The 22,689-nt window shown below is 42.1% G+C and overlaps 1 protein-coding gene across 1 annotated transcript in view; it reads left to right on the forward strand.

The window, feature by feature from the left end:
* frmpd4 (FERM and PDZ domain containing 4) overlaps positions 1–22,689 on the forward strand; it is a 590,061-nt gene that overhangs the window by 553,708 nt on the left and 13,664 nt on the right. Inside the window, 4 exon segments of the mRNA XM_033033329.1 lie at positions 8,386–8,512; positions 10,073–10,162; positions 15,052–15,234; positions 16,550–16,688. Coding sequence (XP_032889220.1) covers positions 8,386–8,512; positions 10,073–10,162; positions 15,052–15,234; positions 16,550–16,688 — 539 coding nt within the window.

Here is a 22,689-nt window from a genome sequence, read left to right on the forward strand (position 1 = left end):
CTATATATAGGAGTCCACACCTGGAACAGCAGATACCAACACCAGTACCTTCCTACACAACAAATTTAACCTAATATTGCCTCTAATTGTTGACCAAGATTTTCACAACATCCTGATTTGGAAGTATATATATATAGAAACATAGAAACATAGAAAGTAGGTGCGAGAGTAGACCACCAGGTCCGTCGAGCCCGCACCGCCATTCGCTCATGGCTGAACACTAAACAGACACACTTACCCACAAACAGTAGACACAAGACACAGAACACAAGACACTACCCTCCCCTTTATACCGCTATCACCCCTCTCCACCCCAAGAACCTCGTGATCTCCTGGGGGAGGCAAAAAACCGGATAAAAACCCAGGTCCAATTCGGGAAAAAAATCCGGGAAATTCCTCTCCGACCCCAATCCAGGCGATCGACACTTGTCCAGGAGATCACTCAGGTCTTACTATACTAACCATACCTAGGTCCATATCCCTGCCCTCTCCCCGTAGCCCCTTATCCCCTTGGCAGTTAAAAAACCATCTATTTTAGTCTTAAATATATTTAAAGTTTCTGCTTCCACTGCTCCCTGGGGCAGTGAATTCCATAAATTAACCACCCTCTGGGTGAAGAAGTTCTTCCTCATCTCAGTTTTAAAAGAGCCCCCCCTTATTCTGCAACTATGTCCCCTAGTTCTAGTTTCCCCGATCATTGGGAACATCCTCGGTGCATCCACCCGATCAAGGCCCCTCACGATCTTATATGTTTCAATGAGATCGCCTCTCATTCTTCTAAACTCCAAAGAGTAGAGTTCCAGCCTACTTAACCTTTCCTCATATGTCAATCCCCTCATTGCAGGAATTAATCTTGTAAACCTTCGCTGCACTGCCTCCAGGGCTAGTACATCCTTTCTTAAGTATGGACCCCAGAACTGTACACAGTATTCCAAATGTGGTCTCACTAATACTGTGTACAGCTGCAGCAAGACCTCTGTGTTTTTATACTCAATCCCCCTAGCAATAAAGGCCAAAACTCCATTGGCCTTCCTGATTGCTTGCTGCACCTGCATACTAACTTTTAGTGATTCATGTACTAATACCCCTAGATCCCTTTGCGTTGCATTACAACGCAGCTCCTCCTCATTTAGAAAATAACTTGCCCTATCATTTTTTTTCCCAAAGTGAATGACTTCACATTTATTAGTATTAAATTTCATCTGCCAAGTTGTTGCCCACTTACCTAGCTTATCTATATCCTTTTGCAGACTCTTCCTATCCTCCTCATCCCCTACTTTTCCTCCCATTTTTGTATCGTCCGCAAATTTTGATATATTACACTTGGTTCCCTCCTCCAAATCATTTATATAAATTGTGAACAACTGGGGTCCCAGCACCGACCCTTGCGGAACCCCGCTAGTTACCGGTTGCCATCCCGAGTATGAACCATTTATCCCCACTCTCTGCTTCCTATTTGTTAGCCAATCCTCTACCCATGCTAATATATTACCCCCAATCCCATAATTTTTTATTTTTAGCAATAGTCTCTTATGTGGCACCTTGTCAAAAGCCTTTTGGAAGTCCAAGTATACCACATCCACCGGTTCCCCTTTATCCACCCGGGTTGTTACTTCCTCAAAGAATTCGAGCAGATTCGTTAAACAGGACTTCCCCTTCACAAAACCATGCTGGTTCTGTCCGATGAAGTCATGTTTATCCAAGTGCCCCGTTAGTGTTTCTTTAATAATTGTCTCTAACATTTTACCCACCACCGATGTTAGACTAACCGGTCTATAGTTACCCGCCTTCTGTTTACTTCCTTTTTTAAATATAGGTGTTACATTGGCCATTTTCCAATCCACTGGGACCGTTCCTGCCTCCAGGGAGTTTTGGAAAATTATCACCAATGCATCCACAATCCCCACCGCTATCTCCCTCAAGACCCTTGGATGTAATCCATCAGGCCCAGGGGATTTATCCTCCTTCAGTCTCATTAATTTCCCTAATACCACCTCCTTGGTGATCTTAATAGTATTTAGCTCCTCCATTCCTACCACCCCCTGTTTATCCAGCGTTGGAATATTTTTTGTGTCTTCTATGGTGAAGACTGATACAAAATACTCGTTTAATGCCTTTGCCATTTCCATGTTCCCCACCAACAACTCTCCAGTCTCACCCTCCAATGGACCAACGTTCACCTTAGCCACCCTTTTTCTTTTTATATAGCTATAAAAACTCTTACTATTAGTTTTTATGTTGTTCGCTAAATTCCTTTCATAGTCTATTTTCCCCGTCTTAATTAATCTCTTAGTTATTTTTTGCTGACCTTTAAATGCTTCCCAATCCTCTACCCTCCCACTATCTCTGGCTACCTTATATGCCCTTGCCTTCAGCCGAATACTATCCTTTATAGTTTTACTGGTTTTACTAAAGTATATATTCTGGCAATCTGTGTTGATAAAATTGTAGCTGTTATATCTTGAAGTTCTCATCAGTTACTCTGCTTCAAGAAAATATATTCAGTTAGTTAGGTCTGAAGAAGGGTCTCGACCCAAAACATCACCCATTCCTTCACTCCAGAGATGCTGTCTGTCCCGCTGTGTTACTCCAGCTTTTTGTGTCTATCTTCGGTTTAAACCGGCAGCTGCTGTTCCTTCCCACACAAATGTATTCAATGTTCTGCCCCTTTCTGCCACCATAGTTCTACTGCTTTATGCTGCTTTGTTAATGCAGAATTAGTGCACAACACATGCATCTAACAACATGCACAAGAAATAGAAACAGGAGTAGGCTATTCAGCCCCTTGAGCTTGGCCCACCACTTCCGCAAGGTCCTGTCTTATCTTCCTCAGCATCTCTTTTGCCCTATTCTCATATCCCTTGATTCTATTGAAATCCATACATTTCTGTGTAGAACAGTCAAAGATTTGCCATTCTTTGTGTGAAGAAAATGTCCTCACTTTGAATCTGAGGAGCCTAAGCTTGTACTGGGACTGGCACCCAGTTCTACATTCCTCACCCAGGGAAGCAACCTTTCTGCATCTGATGAGCCCTCTGTGTCAGGGGGATAACACTGACGTTGTCATGAAGTACATGGTAAATTTGTCTATGTGATCTTGGACAGTAACGATTTTGTACTAAAATTAGCTCTCATAATTGTCACATCAGCACTGGCAAAAATACAATGAGATTATTGTTTAAGCTGATGTGGATGATTCGACATAAGAATTCCAATGGGGTATGACCTTTGATGATTAGCAACAAAATCTTCATTTAAAGTCAAACAAATAGTGCTGGAATAACTCAGCGGGTCAGGCAGCATCCCTGGAGAACATGAATAGGTGATGTTTCAGGTCGGGGCCCTTCTTTAGTTTAGTATTGTTTAGAGATACGGCACAGAAAGAGGCCCTTCGGCCCACAGGCTCCGCGCTGACCAGTGATCCCCATACACTAGCCCTATCCTCCACACTGGGTACAATTTACAATTTTTACCAAAGCCAATTAACCTACAGACCGGTACGTCTTTGGAGCAGGGGAGGAAACCAGAGCACCCATCGCAAACCCACGCGGTCATGGCGAGAACGTGCAAACTCCGCACAGACAATGCATGGCAGGAAATAGGTGAATGCTGACTAGGGGGAGTTTTGATGGGCAGATGGGAGAACAAAGACTGGTGATGAATAAAAAAGCTGTGAGAAGAAAGGATTGAAGGGTTGCGAATTAAGCCAAAGGAAAAAATATAGGGGGAGAAGGAGGGAGAATGGAAAAATAGCTGTGAGTCTAGGTGGGATACAGAGGAGGAGGGGAGGAGGAAAGGGGGTGTGAGGGAGAAAGGGAGGAGGAGGGAGAATTGTTAGACGTTACATAAAATTAGAGAATTCAATGCCCATACTGCTGGGTTATAAGCTACCCAAGCAGAATATGAGGTGCTGTTCCTCCAGTTGGTGTGTGGCCACATTATGGCAATGGAGGAGGGGAGGAGGCCCACAATGGAAAGGTCAGGATGGGGATGGGGAAGAGGGGTTAAAATGGTTAGAACCGTGAGATCTGGTAGGTCTTGTCGGACTGAGCACAAGAGCTCAGCGAGACAGCCGCCAAGTCTATATCTGGTCTCACTGACGCGCTGAGTTACTCCAGCAACCAGCATCTTATTTTATAAACCAGCAGACGAAGTTCTATGTTTCTACATTTCTTCACTAAAAGTTCACCATTTTGGATTTCACCATGATATTATTTCTTATTTGCAACAGAATGTAGCAGCACTTGTACAGATTTTGTCAAATTCCAATGAGGATTGTTCACAGCTAAATATATTTTTTGCTTATCATATTAGTGCAATAATAGTCTGTATTGTAGCTCCGTAGCCCTTCCCAATAGCAAATTCCAAAATTAATGTCTGGCATTCTTTAATATTGAATTATTTACACTTCAAAGGCCACACATTTCCCTCGGCTCAGTCTTTATTATGTTTACTTTTAAGCGAAATAATTCACTTAGCTGAAAATATTACTGAGTGTGCAGCACAAATTACAGTTAGAAATTAAATAAGAAGAAGAGATTCAGACTCCCAACTTACTGTTTTGGTATTAACAGTTACGAAAGACCTTGACTACTGTATGGGTATGGCAGAGGTGGACGATTATAAGACCTTGTAAAGCAAAAAATGATCAAACATCGCACAGAAACTGATGCTGGGTTACACCGAAGATAGATACACAATGCTGGAGTGACTCAGCGGGACAGGCAGCATCTCTGGAGTGAAGGAATGGGTGACGTTCCGGGTCGAGACCCTTCTTCAGAGTGTTCAGACTTCAGAAACTGATGTTGCTTAAAACTACCTCTGTGGGGGAAAAGCAAAGGCTGGAGGATGGAAACAAAATCTGACTTTCTCTGTTTGTTAATAAACCAAGTTCATAAACCAAGATAAGGGGGAAATCCTTTAAAACCGAGATGAGAAGAACTTTTTTCACACAGAGAGTGGTGAATCTCTGGAACTCCCTGCCACAGAGGGTAGTCGAGGCCAGTTCATTGGCTATATTTAAGAGGGAGTTAGATGTGGCCCTTGTGGCTAAGGGGATCAGAGGGTATGGAGAGAAGGCAGGTACGGGATACTGAGTTGGATGATCAGCCATGATCATATTGAATGGCGGTGCAGGCTCGAAGGGCCGAATGGCCTACTCCTGCACCTAATTTCTATGTTTCTATGTTTCTATCCTTACATGTACACAGATGGGAGAGTCTTTGATAAACCAAACTGATATTTCTTGCTCAATACTACCTTGTATGAATTTTAAAGGAAGCATAGATCAAGGAATGGAATCTCCATCAGACAGTCTATACATCAGAACTAGATAAGATGGACATCTTTGCTTATAATGGGGCTGTCCCACTTGGGCGATCTAATTAGCGAGTTTAGGAGAGTTTGAAAAAAATGTCATGTTGAAGACCTCCTTCGGTTATGTAGAAGACCTCCTTTGACTGATGAAGACTATCTTCGACTTGCTACGACTAGCTACGATTAACTTTGGGAAAACACCGAATAGTGGAGAGTGAAGACGACCTCCTTCGACCTCCCTTCGACTATGATGAAGACTATCTATGACTACCTTCGACTACCTTCGACTACCCTCGATTACATACAACGAACATGCCGACCTACTACGACCTACTATGACTCAACCTACGAGTAAAATAAGTATCGATTTTTTCCATGGCGACCTATTTTTACTCGCGGTCATTTTTCAACATGTTCAAAAATACGCCGCTACCTAGCTGAGGCCTCAAGTACAAGGGGACTACTCTCGAGCATGAAAGAGAGTTACAAAGACCTCCTACGACCTTGTGTCAACCATGCTGCGAGTGTGAGTCGAGTGGAAACCGCGGATTAGGTCACCCAAATGGGCCAACCCCTTAACTCATCTGAGGGAAACTGTCTGCGGACCTGCTCTGTCATTTGGAGTCTCTTTTGAAGTAGGTCACCCTTGGGCATTGACTGTGGGACAATCTTGATTACAAAGTTTAGAGATACAGTGAGGAAACAAACCTTCAGCCCACTGAGTCCACGCCGACCAACGATCACCCATATACTAGTTTCATATTTTCCCAGTTTTGCATATTACACACTCGGGGAAATTTTACTGAAACCAATTAACCTGCAAACCTACAGGTCTTTGGAATGTGGGAGGAAACCGGAGCACCCGGAGAAAACAAATGCGGTCACAAGGAGAGCGTGCATCTGTACAGACAGCACCCCTGGTCAGGATCGAGCCTAAGTCTCTGGTGCTGTAAAGCAGCATCTCCATGGCTGTGCCACAGTGCAGCCCATCGTCATTTCTGTATTCTGTGTTCTTGCATTAAATTTACCAGCTACTAATGGTGGAAGAAATACAGGAAAAATTGCAATTCAATGCCACAAACAACAGTGGAGACCAAGTCATTGGATATTTTTAAAGCAGAGATTGATAGATTCTTGTTAAGTCTTTGTCCAATGGAGATTCCATTCCTTGCTCTATGCTTCCTTTAAAATGTATACAAGGTAGAATGGAGCAAGAAATATCAGTTTGGTTTATCAAAGCCTCTCCCAACTGTGTACACGTAAGGATGAACTTGGTTTTTTAACAAACGGGGAAAGTCAGATTTTGTTCCATCCTCCAGCCTTTGCTTTCCCCCCACAGTGATAGTTTTAATACAAAATACAATACAATACAATACCATTTATTGTCATTTGAGCCTCAGTGAGGCTCAAACAAAATTCCGTTTCCACAGCCATACAAACAAAGACAATTTCCTACAGACATACACACAATTTAATTCACACAAACATCCATCACAGTGGACCCACTGTGATGGAAGGCAAAGTCTTTTCTCTCCCCTGTTCTACATTTCTCTCCCGATGTCCAAGCCCCAGGCGGGCGATGCTAAGTCCCACGGCCATTTTAGGCCATGCCGGGCGATTTACGGCCCCGCTCCCGGTCTAAAAGTCACAATGTTGGAGCCCCCGGCGGGCGCTGGAATGTCCCACGGCCATGAAGCCGCGCCGGGCGATGTACGTCCCCGCTCTGGGTCGTTCCAACCCCACGACACGGGCTGGAGAAGTCGCGTTGCGGGAGCTCCGGGAAGCGGTCTCTCCCCCCGGACCCGCGAGCTCCCGATGTCCCAGTCCACCGGACATTAACAAATGTTAATGGTTTACGATTGCATCACCACAAGCAGCATCAGTTTCTGAAGTCTGAACAGTCTGAAGAAGGGTCTCGACCCAAAACGTCACCCATTCCTTCTCTCCGGAGATGCTGCCTGTCCCGCTGAGTTACTCCAGCATTTTATGTCTATCTTCGGCGTAAACAGCATCTGCAGTTCCTTCCAACAACTGTAACATTGTCTCTCAACTCCTCTCCCGTCCCTCCCCTCCCCTCTCCACTGAAACTGCCTTGCTTTTTAAGCAGTATGGCGTTGAGGTACAAGTGGGCCAATCCAATAACAGCTGATTGAACGCAGCTAATGTACCTGTGGCCGTGCTCCTCATCTCAGTCCATGGAGCGCTGTCCATGGAACCGAGAGTTTTGCACCAGACAGGAGCTGCCCATGGTGCTGGTCGTCAACTCCTCCTGGCCTGCCTGCCGTTAGTGGGGATCAGAGCAGCACACAAGGGAGGAGGCATCAGCACAGTACATGGATAGGAAAGGTTGCGACAGATATGGGCAGATCACTGTAAAATAGGATCAACGTAATGGGGACATCTAGATTGGCAAGGACGAGTTGCACTGAAGAGCCTGTTTCAATGCTGTATGACAGTATGACTAAATGTTAATGGTCTCTCTCAAAACACATGCTGTGCTACCTGTTGAGTCATACGTATGATGAACATTCGTTTGATAGCACGGGGCCTGCATTCACTGGAGTTCAGAAGAATGAAACGTGCTGAATAGTAAAAGGCTTGCATAGAGCAGATGTGGAGAGGATGTTTCCGCTGGTGAGCACCAGAGGTTATAGCCTCAGAATTAAAGGACGGTCTTTTAGGAAGGAAGAATTGCGGAGGAATGAGGAGGAATTTCTTTAGTCAGAGGGTGGTACAACTGTAATTCTGCCATAGAAAGTTGTGGAGGCAAAGTCAATGGGTATTTTTAAGGAAGAGATAGATAGATTCTTGATTAGTACAGGCGTCAGGGGTTACGGGGAGAAGGCAGGAGAATGGAGTTGGGAGGGAGAGATAGATCAGCCATGGCGGAGTAGACTTGATGGGACGAATGGCCTAATTCTGCTCCTATCACTTATGACCTTATGAACTCTGCAGTGAGCAATAACAACATTTAACATTAAACACAGTCTCAAAGGGCAGTTTGGAATGTTTTGACCTATTTTAATAAGATGAGACTTGCCCTCCCTCTAACATACAGTTCTCTTCCAGGAAAGAATGGGGCCTTGAAACCTTCCTCGCTCCCATGGTTTTACAAAGCATGAAAGAGAAGAATGTGAAGAAAGCGCTGACCCACATCCTGAAAGCAAACCAAAACCTTGTTCCTCCTGGCAAAAAGGTAACTGCACCAAGGGTTAAATAATTACTTACTACAGTTAAAATGTGCCTAATCTATTAACTTCTGATGCTATTATCTCAACTAATGCTCTTACAGTATGTCATGTGGTAAATATGTGCAGAAGACATCATATACCATTAACACAACAATTATCTCTGACTTAGTCCTTCCTTACAGAAGTATATTAAATTTTGAGAGGTATAGATAGGGTAGACAGTCAGAACCTCTTTACCAGGGTGGAAATGTCCAACACGAGAAGGCATAGCTCTAAGAGGGGAAATGTTTAATGGAGATATGTGGGGTAAGTCTTTTACACAGAGCGTGGTGGGGGCCTGGAACGCATTGCCAAGGGTAGTGGCGGTGGAGGCAGATACGATAGTGGTGTGGACGACAGATGGCACAATGGGCTAAATGTTCGGCTGGCAACCGGAAGGTAGCTGGTTCGAATCCCGCTTGGAGTGCATACTGTCGTTGTGTCCTTGGGCAAGACACTTCACCCACCTTTGCCTGTGTGTGTCCTTGGGCAAGACACTTCACCCACCTTTGCCTGTGTGTGTGGATGTAATTATGTGAAGCACTTTGGGGTCAATGCAAGTTGACTAAAAATGTGCTATATAAATAAAGAAATTTAAAAAATTTAATTTAAGAGGCTTTTAGATAGGCAGTTTCAGTTTCTGTTTAGTTGATTGTCATGTGTACGGAGGAGGTACAGTGAAAAGCTTTTGTTGCGTGCTGATCAGCAACACGGAAGTGCAGGTAATGGAGGCATATGGATCATGTACAGGCAGAGGAGGCCAGTTTAACGAAGCATCATGATCAACGCAAATATTGTGGGCCAAATGGCCCATTTCCATTCTGTAGTCTTCTCTGTTCTCAGTGTTATATTAACAGCATGCTCTGCCTTGCATTATCTATTACATCCTTTACTTTAGTAGATATATAAATGAGAAACCACTGCATGGTCAACCTTCCTTAAATCTAAGTACATTAATGACTGGTAGATATAATTTCTCAATAAAAAAAAATATGCAACAGGGCAATAATTGGATGCAGATCTGCACTGGGGAATTTAAAGAAAATGTGTTATGTTGATTGGCAGTCGTTTGTCTCACATCATTAGAATTGTTTTCTGCCATTATTTCCAGCTCTTCGTAGGAGCATTGCAAAATGAAAATCTCTGCCAGGCCATGATATCAATATCTAAAATTGCATCAGTGAAGCACCAGATGTTTTAACCATGTTGCTAAATAGTTTCAGAGTTGGGAATTGCGTTGGTGTTCATCCTTGCTGAACACAACCTAGTGCAGCCCAGATGCAGTTTGCTGACTCTCTTCCGGATTCATCAATTGATGTGTAATAAATGTGATTTAAATCCAGTTCATTTTACCCAATTGCAATTTTGTACATTGAGCTGAATATTTTGGATACCTGATTTGAAACAAAAGAAAGATTTGGATTTAAGCAGTAGGTTTTACCCAGCCATGTTTAGGTGCCAATCAGTGGTCAAACTCATCGTCACAATATAGTGTAATGCTTTTCATATCTTCCTTTCTATTGCAGCTCTCTGCATTACAAGCGAAGGTGCACTACTTGAAGTTTCTCAGTGACTTGCGTTTGTATGGAGGCAGAGTTTTTAAAGCCATACTGGTGGTAATGTACCTTATTTTTGTCTTCTTTCCAATCATATACAAAAGCAACAGAAATATTATTAATATTCATTTAAGCTGTTTCAAAGCCTGCAATTATAATCCATCGAGGAACATACTTTAGACACACACCAAAATATCAGACATAATATGTCGACTTGAGCTGATAACTCTGTTGACAAGCTAACCTCATGAATATAGTTCCTGGTTTTGCTGTAACCTACACTTGTGCGTGCTATTTAAAAGTTCCAAGTACATCAAATCTTGATTCTGATTTAATCAGCTTTGAGTACAACACAGCACTTTTGGAAAACTTAGTGCTGGATAAAATTAACATGGGTGTTCAGAATCAATGCGATTTATTTGTTATGTCTATTATGTTGTAAGTTGTGATTTTGCTCTTCAACAAAGAAAGCAGCATAACTGAAAGTATATTGGTAGCACCATTATTGAGCTAATCTGTGAATGCTCATTTATTGTGTATTAGTTATTATTTACCAGTAGGATCTTTCAGAAATACAAACACTTTTGATTCCAACAGTCTGATAGCGTAAACCCCTCTTTTTCGGCTGATCAAAATAAAGTTGGTAGACAGAAATTTACTGCTGAGTTTGACAGTCTTAAGGGGCTGTCCCACTGCGGTGACCTAATTGGTGAGTTTAGAAGAGTTTAGGAGAGTTTGAAAAAATGTCATGTTGAAGACCTCCTTCGACTATGTAGAAGACTAACTTCGACTAGCTTCGGGAAAATTGGACACCGAATAGTGGAAAGTGAAGATGACCCCCTTCGATCTCCTTCGACTATGTTGAAGACTATCTATGACTACCTTTGACTACCTTCGACTACCCTTGATTACCTTTGAATAACATGCCGACCTACTACAACCTACCTCGACTAAACCTACGAGTAAAAAAAATATAAATTATTTTCCATGTCGACCTTTTTTTACTCACGGGCATTTTTCAGCACGTTGAAAAATACGCCATGACCTAGCTGAGGCCTCAAGTACGCGGGAATTACTCTAGAGCATGAAGGAGAGTTACAAAGAGCTCCCAGGACCTCGTGTTGACCATGCTGTGCGTATGAGTCGAGGGCAAACTCTTCTAAACTCGCCAATTAGGTCGCCGCAGTGGGACAGCCCCTTTACTCAGTGGAGTCATGGAGTCATAGAGTGATACAGTGTGGAAACAGGTCCTTCGGCCCAACTTGCCCACACCAGCCAGCATGTCCCAGCTACACTAGTCCCACCAGCCAGCATTTGGTCCATACCCTCCAAACCTGTCCTTTCCATGTACCTGTCTAACTGTTTCTTAATCATTAGGATAGTCCCAGCCTCAACTACCTCCTCTGGCAGCTTGTTCCATACACCCACCACCCTTTGTGTGAAAAAAGTTGCCCCTCAGATTCCTATTAAATCTTTTCCCCTTCACTTTTAAACCTAAGCCCTCGAGTCCTCGATTCACCTTCTCTGGGCAAGAGTCTGTGCATCTACCCAATATATTCCTCTCATGATCTTATACACCTCTATAATGTCACCCTTCATCTTCCTGCGCTCCAAGGAATGGAGTCCCAGCCTACTCAACCTCTGCCTATAGTTCAGACCCTCTAGTCCTGGAGTTACATATTACATTTGTTGAAAATTGTACATTTGGAGGTACAGCTTGGTTATGGCATGTTACTAATGTGTAGTAAAACCTTGGTGCGTATAAATTGTGACAATACATTCCACTTTCTCTGCTGCCAGTCCTCATCTTATTAAATACCATTCATTTCCATTTGGAGAAAATGAGCAAAGGAGGCTGAACCCACTTTGGTAGGATTCCTGATGTAATTCACCAGCTACAAAGGCTGTTCAGTAAAAAAGGGTCTGTTTTCTTATTTCAAAGCCATGAAGCCACCTTACCACTAAGCATTAGGCAAATAATGAAATGAGGGCAAGGTTGAAGTGAACCTTGCTAATAGTTAAGGGACTTCTTCTGTGTGGATATCTGGGAAGATGAGAAGAGTTCATCAAAAATTCAAAATGTGGATAAATATAGTATTTTCATAGACCTTTTGGAGATCCAAATCCAATCCTGTTGTGTCTATTTTCCAGTGTACTCATGAACTGAATATACATTCATCAGGATCTACTGTGTAGGAAAGAACTGCCGATGTTGGTTTACACTGAAGACAGACACAAAATGCTTGAGAAACTCAGCAGGACAGGCAGCATCTCTGGATGGAAGGAGTGGGTGACATTTTGGGTCGAGACCCTTCTTCAGAGTGAGAGTCAGGGGAGAGGGAGAAACAGAGATAAGGAAGTCTAAGGTGTGAACAAGAGAAATTAAAGGGACGTCAAATCATCCCCTTTGATGTCTCGTGTTCACACCTTACACTTCCTCATCAGGATCTACAGGTACTGCAGCCTTCGTGCAGTACATTGCAAAAAGTACAACTACTTATATTGATACAGCAATTTTACCAGAGTAACATCCCCAATGTAATTCATGGAAGTATTATCAAATAAAATATGACAGAATATTTGAACAGTAAGGTCTTGTAAGAGGGTGAAAATCTTTGTGTGCACCAACAGGCTTATGGTTCGTTCTCCAGAGGTCAGTTTCTTGATTTTGAGGGCGGAGAAGTATTGAATGAGAAAAGATCAGATCACCAAACTACTTCAAAAAATCCTGTAGGGGATTTTTCCCATTTTGACACCAAACAAATGACTCAGCAGGTGAAGTGGTACTGCATACACTTAGCTACCATTACATCCATTATTTAGGCAAGATTGTCAACTATTTATTTTAACAGGATTACAACCATATTAAGAAAATAATGATCAGGAGACCTTTATGTGACATGGTGCCATAATCCTTATCGTTTGTCGGCACAGGGCCTGTACTCGCTAGAGTTTAGAATAGTGAGAGGAACCTCGTTGAAATGTACAGAATAGTGAAAACCTTGGATAGACTGGATGTGGAGAGGATGTTTCCACTAGTGGGAGAGTCTAGGATTAGAGGTCATAGCCTCAGAATTAAAGGATGTTCTTTTAGGAAAGAGATGAAGTGGAATTCTGTGGAATTCTTTGCCACAGAAGGCTGTGGAGGCAAAGTCAGTGGATATATTTAGGCAGAGATAGATAGATTCTTGATAGGTACGGGTGTCAGAGGTTATGGGGAGAAGGCAGGAGAATGGAGTTAGGAGGGAGGATTGGATCAGCCATGATTGAATGGTGGAGTAGACTTAATTGGCGAATGGCTTAATTCTGCTCCTATCTCTAATGATCTAATGATTTTATCAATATTGATCCCCTTTGCCAATTATAAGGGTTAACCACTCAGATAAAGTACACAGAAGGAAATAGTATCAGAAGCTCACCTCCAAACGTAATCAAAACTAAACACCAGAAAACGAATGAAGCTCACAGTCCACATTGTTCAACAATACGAACATGTCAACATATGAAATGGGAGCAGGAATAGGCAAGTAGGCCTCTTGAGCCAGGTCTGCCATTCAGTACAATAACAGTTGATCTGATTATAACTTCAACTCTATACTCCCACCAATCTGAAGTAATCTTTCACCTGACAAGCTATCTAATTCTGCCTTTAAAATATTCAGACTCCACTTTGACCACTCTCCGGGAGACTCGTGATCTTCAAAGAAAAGAGAATTGTCTCCTCCGTCTTAAATGGATGACCCATTATTTGTAATCAGCATCCCCTAGTCTCGATTCATCATCCAGTTCATTCCTCAGGCACCATCATTGTGTTTCGGACAGGGAGGCATCAGCTCGTGCATGGAGAAAAACAACTATCTTCACTTGCTTTATCTTTGAATCTCCCGATCCTATTTTTACGAGCGATTTATGGGTTTTACTCTGTAAGTGCCTGAAGAAGTGCACACTAGATAAAGTGAGAACATCTAAATCTGTATTTTAAGAGAGAAATTGTTCAAACAACCGTACTGGAATATAGTAATTCCCTCCTATTCTATTTCTTTCTATTCCTGCATCATGTTGTATACTTTACTGTTTAATTAGAGAATAATTAGTAGCCCCCCCCCTCGGTCATGACTGACCATGGGTGATGCATCCTGGTCGGATGCAAGCCTGGGCGATGTCATATGGAGGACAGACAGGCTGTTGCCCATGCAGCACGTCTCCCCCCCCCCCCACCCCCTCTCCACGTCGCTGATCGATCCAAAGAAACAGCAGGGCCGTTACAGTTTGTCACCAGCGCCGTCGCAGGAGCTGCCAGAGCGAGGTTGTAGACAACGACGAACTGCCTTAGGGGCTCCGACTCCGGATTTTCTTGAGATTTACTCCTGGAGCCTTTTCCATGACTGGATATGGCCACAAGGCAGTGGAGGTTTTAAACCAGAGTTTTCCCTCTCCTAGATGGACTGCCTTCCCAGGCTGACGAGCCCCATCTGCCCGAGACTCGTGGGGGCGGGAGCGTCTACCTTCCCATGCAGGTCTATAGCACCTGCCCACTGCCCACCAGTGGGCAGGTGCTATAACACAGAGAATAACACACCTTAAGAAAAACAATAGATGTTATTTTGGTGCAAAGAAAAAATACTGGCGGACACATAATAATATGTACTAACCAGTGAGTTTAAACAAGTCATCCACTCTCTCAGCTCAGTTGATGTTTATCACACAATCCCTGCAATTAGGAGAACCAATTCACTGACATGTACCAGCAGTGATCAGTACATCACATTTCAGCTAAGTCGTATGTTTTTTTTAATTTTCTTGAAGAAGTAAATTAAAGTGTGGTTCAGAATGTAGTATAATTTATTTTCTAATATAAAACCTTTTGGAGTATTATTAAATTGTAAATGAAGAGGTAGTAAAGTAGAAAAGTGTGACCTCATTTTGTCTTCATTCATTGTGAAAAGCAGCATGGAGAGAAGCACTCTGAAGTCACTTTATTAGTGGGACCAAGATATGGAATAAGCCATGTAATCAATGCAAAAACACACCTGGTGGCCCTGCTGGCTGACTTCAGCCATGTGAACAAGATCGAGATGTTCTCAGAAGAGGAAAACAATGTGAGAGTTGAACTGAATGTGCTGGATGTCAAGGTAAGAAAATGGCATTAATTTGGAAGTTCATACGTTCAAGGAGCAGAATTAGGCCATTCGGCCCATCAAGTCCACTCCGTCGTCCTATCGTGGCTGATCTATCTTTCCCTCTCAACCCCATTCTCCTGCATTCTCCACATAATCCCTGACACCTGTACTAATCAAAAATCTATCTATCTCTGCCTTAAAAATATCCATTGACTTGGCCTCCACAGCCTTCTGTGACAATGAATTCCACAGATTCACCACCCTCTGACTAAAGAAATTCCTCCTCATCTCCTTTCAAAAAGAACATCCTTTTATTCTGAGGCTATGACCTCTGGTCCTAGACTCTCCCACTAGTGGAAACCATCCGCTCCACTCTTTCCAAGCCTTTCACTATTTGGTAGGTTTCAATGAGGTCCCCCCTCATTCTTCGAAACTGCAGTGAGTAAAGGACCAGTGCGGTCAAACGCTCAACATACGTTAAGGTGGTGGAGGTGGGGAATCAAACTGAGCAGGTCACTGAGGCTGGTGAGACTTAGAAAGGAAGAGGTTGAAGCGGATGCAATGGGAGGAACGTTGATCTGCAGAGAGAAAATGAAAATAAGTCAACGGATTATATTCCCCACCACAAATGAACTCCCAAAATTCCAATGCCATCTCTCACGACTCTCAGACTAGTTAATAGTTTCTTAAATTGAGGCAACATAAAAGATAGGTGCAGAACCAGGCCATCGAGTCTACTTAAACGCTCATGGTTGATTTATTTTTCCCTCACAAACCCCATTCTCCTGCCTTCTCCCTATATCCTATGATGCCCTTCCTTATCAAGAACCCTGCCTTAAAGAATCAAACACTAAAAGATGCCACGTACCATCCCTTGACAAAAAGCATGTCCACAGTACCGAAACATTTGAAAGTCATTTGAAGTTAAATAACTACAATCATTAATGAATTTAACTTGCAAATCTCCTTCTTGTACTCTGAGTGTTGGTATTGCTTTTCAATGTCCTGGATCATCTTACATAAGTTATTGTTTCACAAGTTTATTTATTCACTTTGAACAGTTTTAATTTCAGGCGGTTCCACATGCTCTAGACAAACGTGCCAAGTACGAATGTCGATCTTATCAACAGCATTGCTGTGATCGACAGATAAAAGTCCTCAGCACGATATTGCTTTTTAAGTGTAAAATTAATTAGCGGTGACAATTACTGCAAAGTGGAACAACGCCTTTTGTGATTACTAAAGGATGAATCGCTGGTTTAACAAACTGAAATGTAATTTCCGTACAGCCATGCCAGATTCTCAAAGTGCAAACTTTTCTTTTCAGCCCATTATTTTATTAATGGAGTCAACGGATGCGATGAACCTTGCCTGTTTGACAGCTGGATATTACAGGTTGTTAGTGGACTCTCGGCGCTCCATATTTAATATGGCTCATGGCAAATGCACCGCAAATCATGCACCAGGTATTAGATGTCATTCATTGTTCTTTATCTCTCTACATCTCATTGTATATATCTCTCATTTCCCTTATCCCTAACCAGTCTGAAGAAGGGTCTCGACCCGGAACGTCACCCATTCCCTCACTCCAGAGATGTTGCCTGTCCCACTGAGTTAAACCCCTGTCCCACTTTCCCGAGTTACTCACGAACTCTCCCGAGTTTTCCCCTTGATTCAAACTCGGAGAATTACGGTAATAGCCAGCCGTAGGTGCTCGGGGCTATTTTTTTTTACTCGTGGACATTTTTCAACATGCTGAAAAAATGTCCCGACTTACCTGATGTCCCGAGTACGTACGGCTGGCATAACGAGCCGCTACAAAATATCTACCAACTCGCTACGGACTCCTGCGGACATTCTCCGAGTTTGATTCAAGGGGAAAACTCTGGAGAATTCGTGAGTAACTCGAGAACGTGGGACAGGGGCTTTACCCCAGCTTTTTATGTCTATTTTTGAAATAAACATATGACTTTTCTGGACATATTACTTCAAAAGCGTTTGTCTTTATCTCCAAATGCCCGAGTGTCAGTATACTCAGAACGTGCAATTCTTTTAGTTATGCCGGGGAGGGTAAAAATGGAAGTTTACATGAGAAACTTATACCACGGTTTCCTGTATAAGGAGATAAAACCATTTATTTCTTGTGGAAGATGGACACAAAATGCTGGGGTAACTCAGCAGGACAGGCAGCATCACTGGAGAGAAGGAATGAGTGACTGTTAGTGAATGAGTTCAAGGTTATTTGTGATGACCTTATCATTGTTTGAGAGGAGGAAATGATTTGTGACACCTACATCTGTCTGATCAGGTCTTGTCTAGAAACTCATTCCTCATTGGTAGTCTGAACATGCTGTATGATAGTATCGAAGATAGACACGAAATGCTGGAGCAACTCAGCGGGACAGGCAGTATCTCTGGATAGAAGGAACGGGTGACGTTTTGGGTCAAGACCTTTCTTCAGACATTATCATTGTTCGTGCCACGTCTCCACTCACTCTGCGATTCCGCTGGAGTAAGCAGAATGAATTTTGGAGCAGACATCAATAAGATGATACAGATAGCACGATTAGTTCAACCAACCAATGACCAGTCAACCAAACTTGAACAAATGTAAAGCAAAGATGGATTTAACTGAAGCTCAGAGCTTCATCTCCCTTCAGTGTAGTCATCAATCTCTATTCAATCATTTAAATTAATGTTAAATCTGTACTCTCCCTTTTGTTTCCTTTACTCCATCACTAGTATATTCTCCTGATCCTGAATACTCTGCGCTTTACAGCTGCATAAGCACTCAATTTACGATGCTCTTGCGTATACGTCCAAATTCCAAATTAGTGTCTAGTCTACACTTAAATTATATAAGCGGCACCTCCGTTAGAGTTTTTTTTATTTTTTGTCTTTGTTTATTTTATTAGAAGTTAATACAGTACAAAACAATACAGTGGAACCTAATTTTAGGTGCCAACTATGTCATACCGTAATCCATTCTATGTACAACCTCCAGTTTTATGTTTTGAGAAGGGAAGTAAGACAAGAAAAAGAAAACAATAGAAAGGGGAAAAAGAGGAAAAATAGATGGTAGAGAATAGAAAAACGTGAAGTGTGTATATAAAAAAAAGAAAAAGTGGAAAGTAGAAATAGGAGAGAAGGCCCCTTAAAAGAGAATTTTTCAAATCTTTATTCGGAGATGTAGATCTATCCACGGCATGAACTGAAATCAGCAATCTTTACGGTACCGCTGCATCACATGATTCCAAAAAGTCGATGAAAGGAGACCAACTCCTTAAGAATTGGTCATATTTATCTATTAGTCGGTCTCATTTCTTCAAGGCGTGCTATGTCCATCATATTCCTAATCCATATTTTAACAGTTGGTATGGTTGTATTTTTCCAAAATTTAAGTATCAATTTCTTTCCAATTATTAACCCATAATTAAAAAAAAACGTTTTGGTCTTTATTTAAATTGATATCTTCTACTATTATTCCAAATATAATCCATTCCGTTTTAGGTTCTATTGTGGACTTAAAAAGCTTTGTAAATATATCAAATATATCACTTAGAGTTTTTTGACTGACTTGCACTCATTTCAGTTTCCAAGCCAACAGCTTGATATATTTACCGATCTGAAAAATAATTCCAGAAGGAATTTCCAAAGAAACGCTCAACGAACACCAAATCAATTCTTGGAGTAAACTTTTCCAGTAAAAATATCCCAAACTGACAGCTTTATTCATGGTCGACACATGCTGCAAACTTTCAGTCAGATGGTTCACAAAATCAATTACATGCGCTTCACAAAGGATTAAATCATGATATTGCTTTCAGCTGACTTCATCCAGCTAGTTTGCGAGCTCACTCCTCTTCATAAAACATCAATGTTGCCACAGATTTCATGCTGTGCATTTTCAGATTTAGTGTCACTGGCTTCACCCATTAGCAGATCATGCTGAAAGATTTACTACACTGCCCAATAGTCTGTCATATGACTGCACTGCACAATCATACTAATAAAGTCCCGTGGCAAATGTGATCGTACACACCCGTCACAAGGGTTTTTTTTTTCTGTTCTGAAACGTGGACTGCTTAACCCATTAGTTTGCAACTAAATGAAAGCTCTCCTGCCTTGGCTGTATCTTATGCCCAGCCCACAGTAATCCGTTCACAAACTGCATCTTGGTCTCTTCCCCCCTTCTCCAGCATATTCTGCTCTTGTTACCACCTCATCCATTGTCTCAGAAACCAGCCTCCCTTCTATTGACTCCATTTATACCTCACGCTGCCTCGGCAAGGCCAGCAGCATAATCAAGGACGAGTCGCACTCTGGCCACTCCCTCTTCTCCCCTCGGCCAAAAGGTATAGAAGTGTGAAAACATACAGTATCAGATTCAGGGACAGTTTCTTCCCAGCTGTTATCAGGTGACTGAATCATCCTTCCACAACCAGAGAGCAAGTGCTGAACTACTATCTACCTCATTGGTGCCCTTGGATGATCCTTTGCTGGTTTTACCTTGCCACTAAACGTTATTCTCTTATCATGTACCTATACACTGTAAATGGATCGATTGTAATCATATATTGTCTTCACCCGCTGAATTTCTCCAGGATTTTTCGTCTACCTTGTCTGTCTGCTGACTGGTTAGCACGCAACAAAAGGTTTTCATTGCACCTTGGTACACGTGACAGTAACCTCAACTGAACTTTAATTTAAACATCTTGTTTTCCACCAACCTGCGTAGTCCTGGTGGTGATGATTCTGCCACGCTATATAATAGGTTCACACAGCTGAGTGTCCTACCTTGCGACTTATGACAACATATTACAGCAAAGCACAATGCTCTAAGCTTCAAGTGACATTAAGGCTTATCAGGGTAAGGTTTCTTGCCCCCAAAGTCTGAGAACTAGACGGGCTTTCATGGCACCATTATTGACACTGACATCTCATTCCAAATGTATTTATATAACTGAGTTTAACTTTTCCAGCTATTGCAGTGACATTTGAACATCTCTCTCAAGCACAAGACCAGGCCTCAAGATTATTAGCTCAGTGCGGGAAGGAACTGCAGATGCTGGTTTACACCGAAGATAGACACAAAATGCTGGAGTAACTCAGTGGGACAGGCAGCATCTCTGGAGAGGGGGAATGTGTGATGTTTCGGGTCAAGTCTCTTCTTCAGACTGAGAGTCAGGGGAGAGGGAGACAGAAATATGGAAGGGTACGGTGTTTAAAGGAGACATCAAAGTTGATGAAGTTCAAGGAATTTGTAGAATGGAACATTGTTAGCTTGGGGAATGTGACAACGAGGCATACAGAGATAAAATTTAAAATGTATTCAGGAGGACCATCTGACTAGTCGGGGAACAAGGACGGGGGAGGTTTGGAGGGAGAGGGAAAGTCCACCTAGACATACCTGATCTCCCGGTTGCTAAACACTTTAACTCCCCCTCCCATTCCCACACTGACATTAATTTAGTCAACCCTTGTTCTGAATCATGGCCAGCTTTCTAGTGCCGGTATAGCAGACCATGTATCTCTTACCCGAGATTTATAAGTACCATGACATTTTCACTTCCATTGATTTAATGAGTTGGAGTAACTTGCAAGAAGTTCTGTACACCTTAGTCTGCAGGCCTAGTTCTGCATGTTAACAACCTCTACATAAGTAAGCATTATCTCGTTCCATCATATATATGTTCCAGAATATTTGATTCTTCTGATGAGCGAAAGGTAACTAGCATTAGTGAATAAAGGGTATCATGGTGGCGCAGCAGTAGAGTTGCTGCTTTACAGTGCTTACAGCGCCTGAGACAGAGACCCAGGTTCGATCCTGACTACGGGTGCTGTCTGTACAGAGTTTGTACGTTCTTCCCGTGACCTGCGTGGGTTTTCTCCGAGATCTTCATTTTCCCCCCACACTCCAAAGACGTACAGGTTTGTGGGTTAATTGGCTTGATATAAATGTAAATTGTCCTAGTGTGTGTGGGGTAGTGTTAATGTGCGGGGATCGCTGGTCAGTGCAGGCTCGGTGGGCCGAAGGGCCTGTTTCTCCAAACTAAACTAAATGAAACTAAATTATGCCAAACTTCTTTTATGGCAATTTCATCATATGACAGATGCCCTTGCATATGGCATCTCCATGGCCAACAACTTAAGCAAAATTAGCATCCAAAATGTTGCCATTATGATTGCTCATTGTTTTACTTGAATTGAATTAAATTGAATATTTTATTGTCACAGTGAAATACTTTGCTTGCATACCCAAGGTCTGCAAATAGTCACCCATAAAGGGCGCTTACCACGTTACAAAGTACCCCCGCGCCAGCTTACCCTTTGTTCTCCCCTCCCCAGCCACGCCAGGTCCTCCACTGTCCATTGTTCTTCCTAGCGTCCTTTCTAACAGAATCGCTACATAACCTATATTTAGGACTTCTGCATGTTACTGGCTTTCAAAAGAAAGGTCAAGTGAATAATAATCTACAAGCATACATACACCCTTTCTGTGTTGGATGATTCTATGATTCCAGCATACACTCAATAAACATAAGTTCCTTTTTTTCTTTTAAAATCTTTTTATTGGTTTTGTTTTCCAAAACCCCCCAAAATAAAACATAAAAAACAGAGCAAAAAGAATAATGATAAACATAACAATGGTATTGATACAAAGGGATCAGGATTACATTAATAACAGGTATAACCTAATATGAGACCAGTGTCAGAATACACAATGAATATAGACCTCCCGGTCCCGATGTAAATATAGTTAAATCTTTAAAAGGAAACATATAAATGTAAAAAAAAACACAAAGATACAAAGACAAAAAGAAAAAGAAAAAAGGAAAAAACTAAAGAGAGAAAAAAAAAGAAAAATAACATACAGCTGAGACGATGCAAGTGGCTGAAAGTTACTTTGCAATTTCCATTCATAATTGCAAAGAAAGAGAAATGGTCTAATGGCCACAGAGAATTCTCAAAATACTTGGAAGCTTCTTTAAAAAATGAAACAGAGTTTGCATTTCAGGTCAATGACTCTTCTGATAAACGGTCATCAAACTGAAGAATTAACTCTGTTTTAGCTGACCTGCTGAATATTTCCATCATTTTCTACATTTATTTCAGATTTTCAGCATTGACAAAACAATGAAAGGTTTGCGTTCACTGAAATGTGCATTCATTAAGCCCAGGTAGACAAAAAGCTGGAGAAACTCAGCGGGTGAGGCAGTTTCTATGGAGCAAAGGAATGAATCATTAAGCCCATGTTATTAGAAACTACAAGTTTCAGTTTAGTTTATTGTCACGTGTACTGAGGTACAGTGAAAAGCTTTTGTTGTGTGCTATCCAGTCAACAGAAAGACAATACATGATCACAATCGAACCATTTACAGTGTGTAGATACATGCTAAGGGAATAACGTTTAGTACAAGGTTAAGCCAATAAAGTCAGGTCAAGGATAGTCCGAAGCAGGCACGG

The sequence above is a fragment of the Amblyraja radiata genome, chromosome 14 (assembly GCF_010909765.2).
Source record: "Amblyraja radiata isolate CabotCenter1 chromosome 14, sAmbRad1.1.pri, whole genome shotgun sequence".
NCBI classification, from domain to species: Eukaryota; Metazoa; Chordata; class Chondrichthyes; order Rajiformes; family Rajidae; genus Amblyraja; species Amblyraja radiata.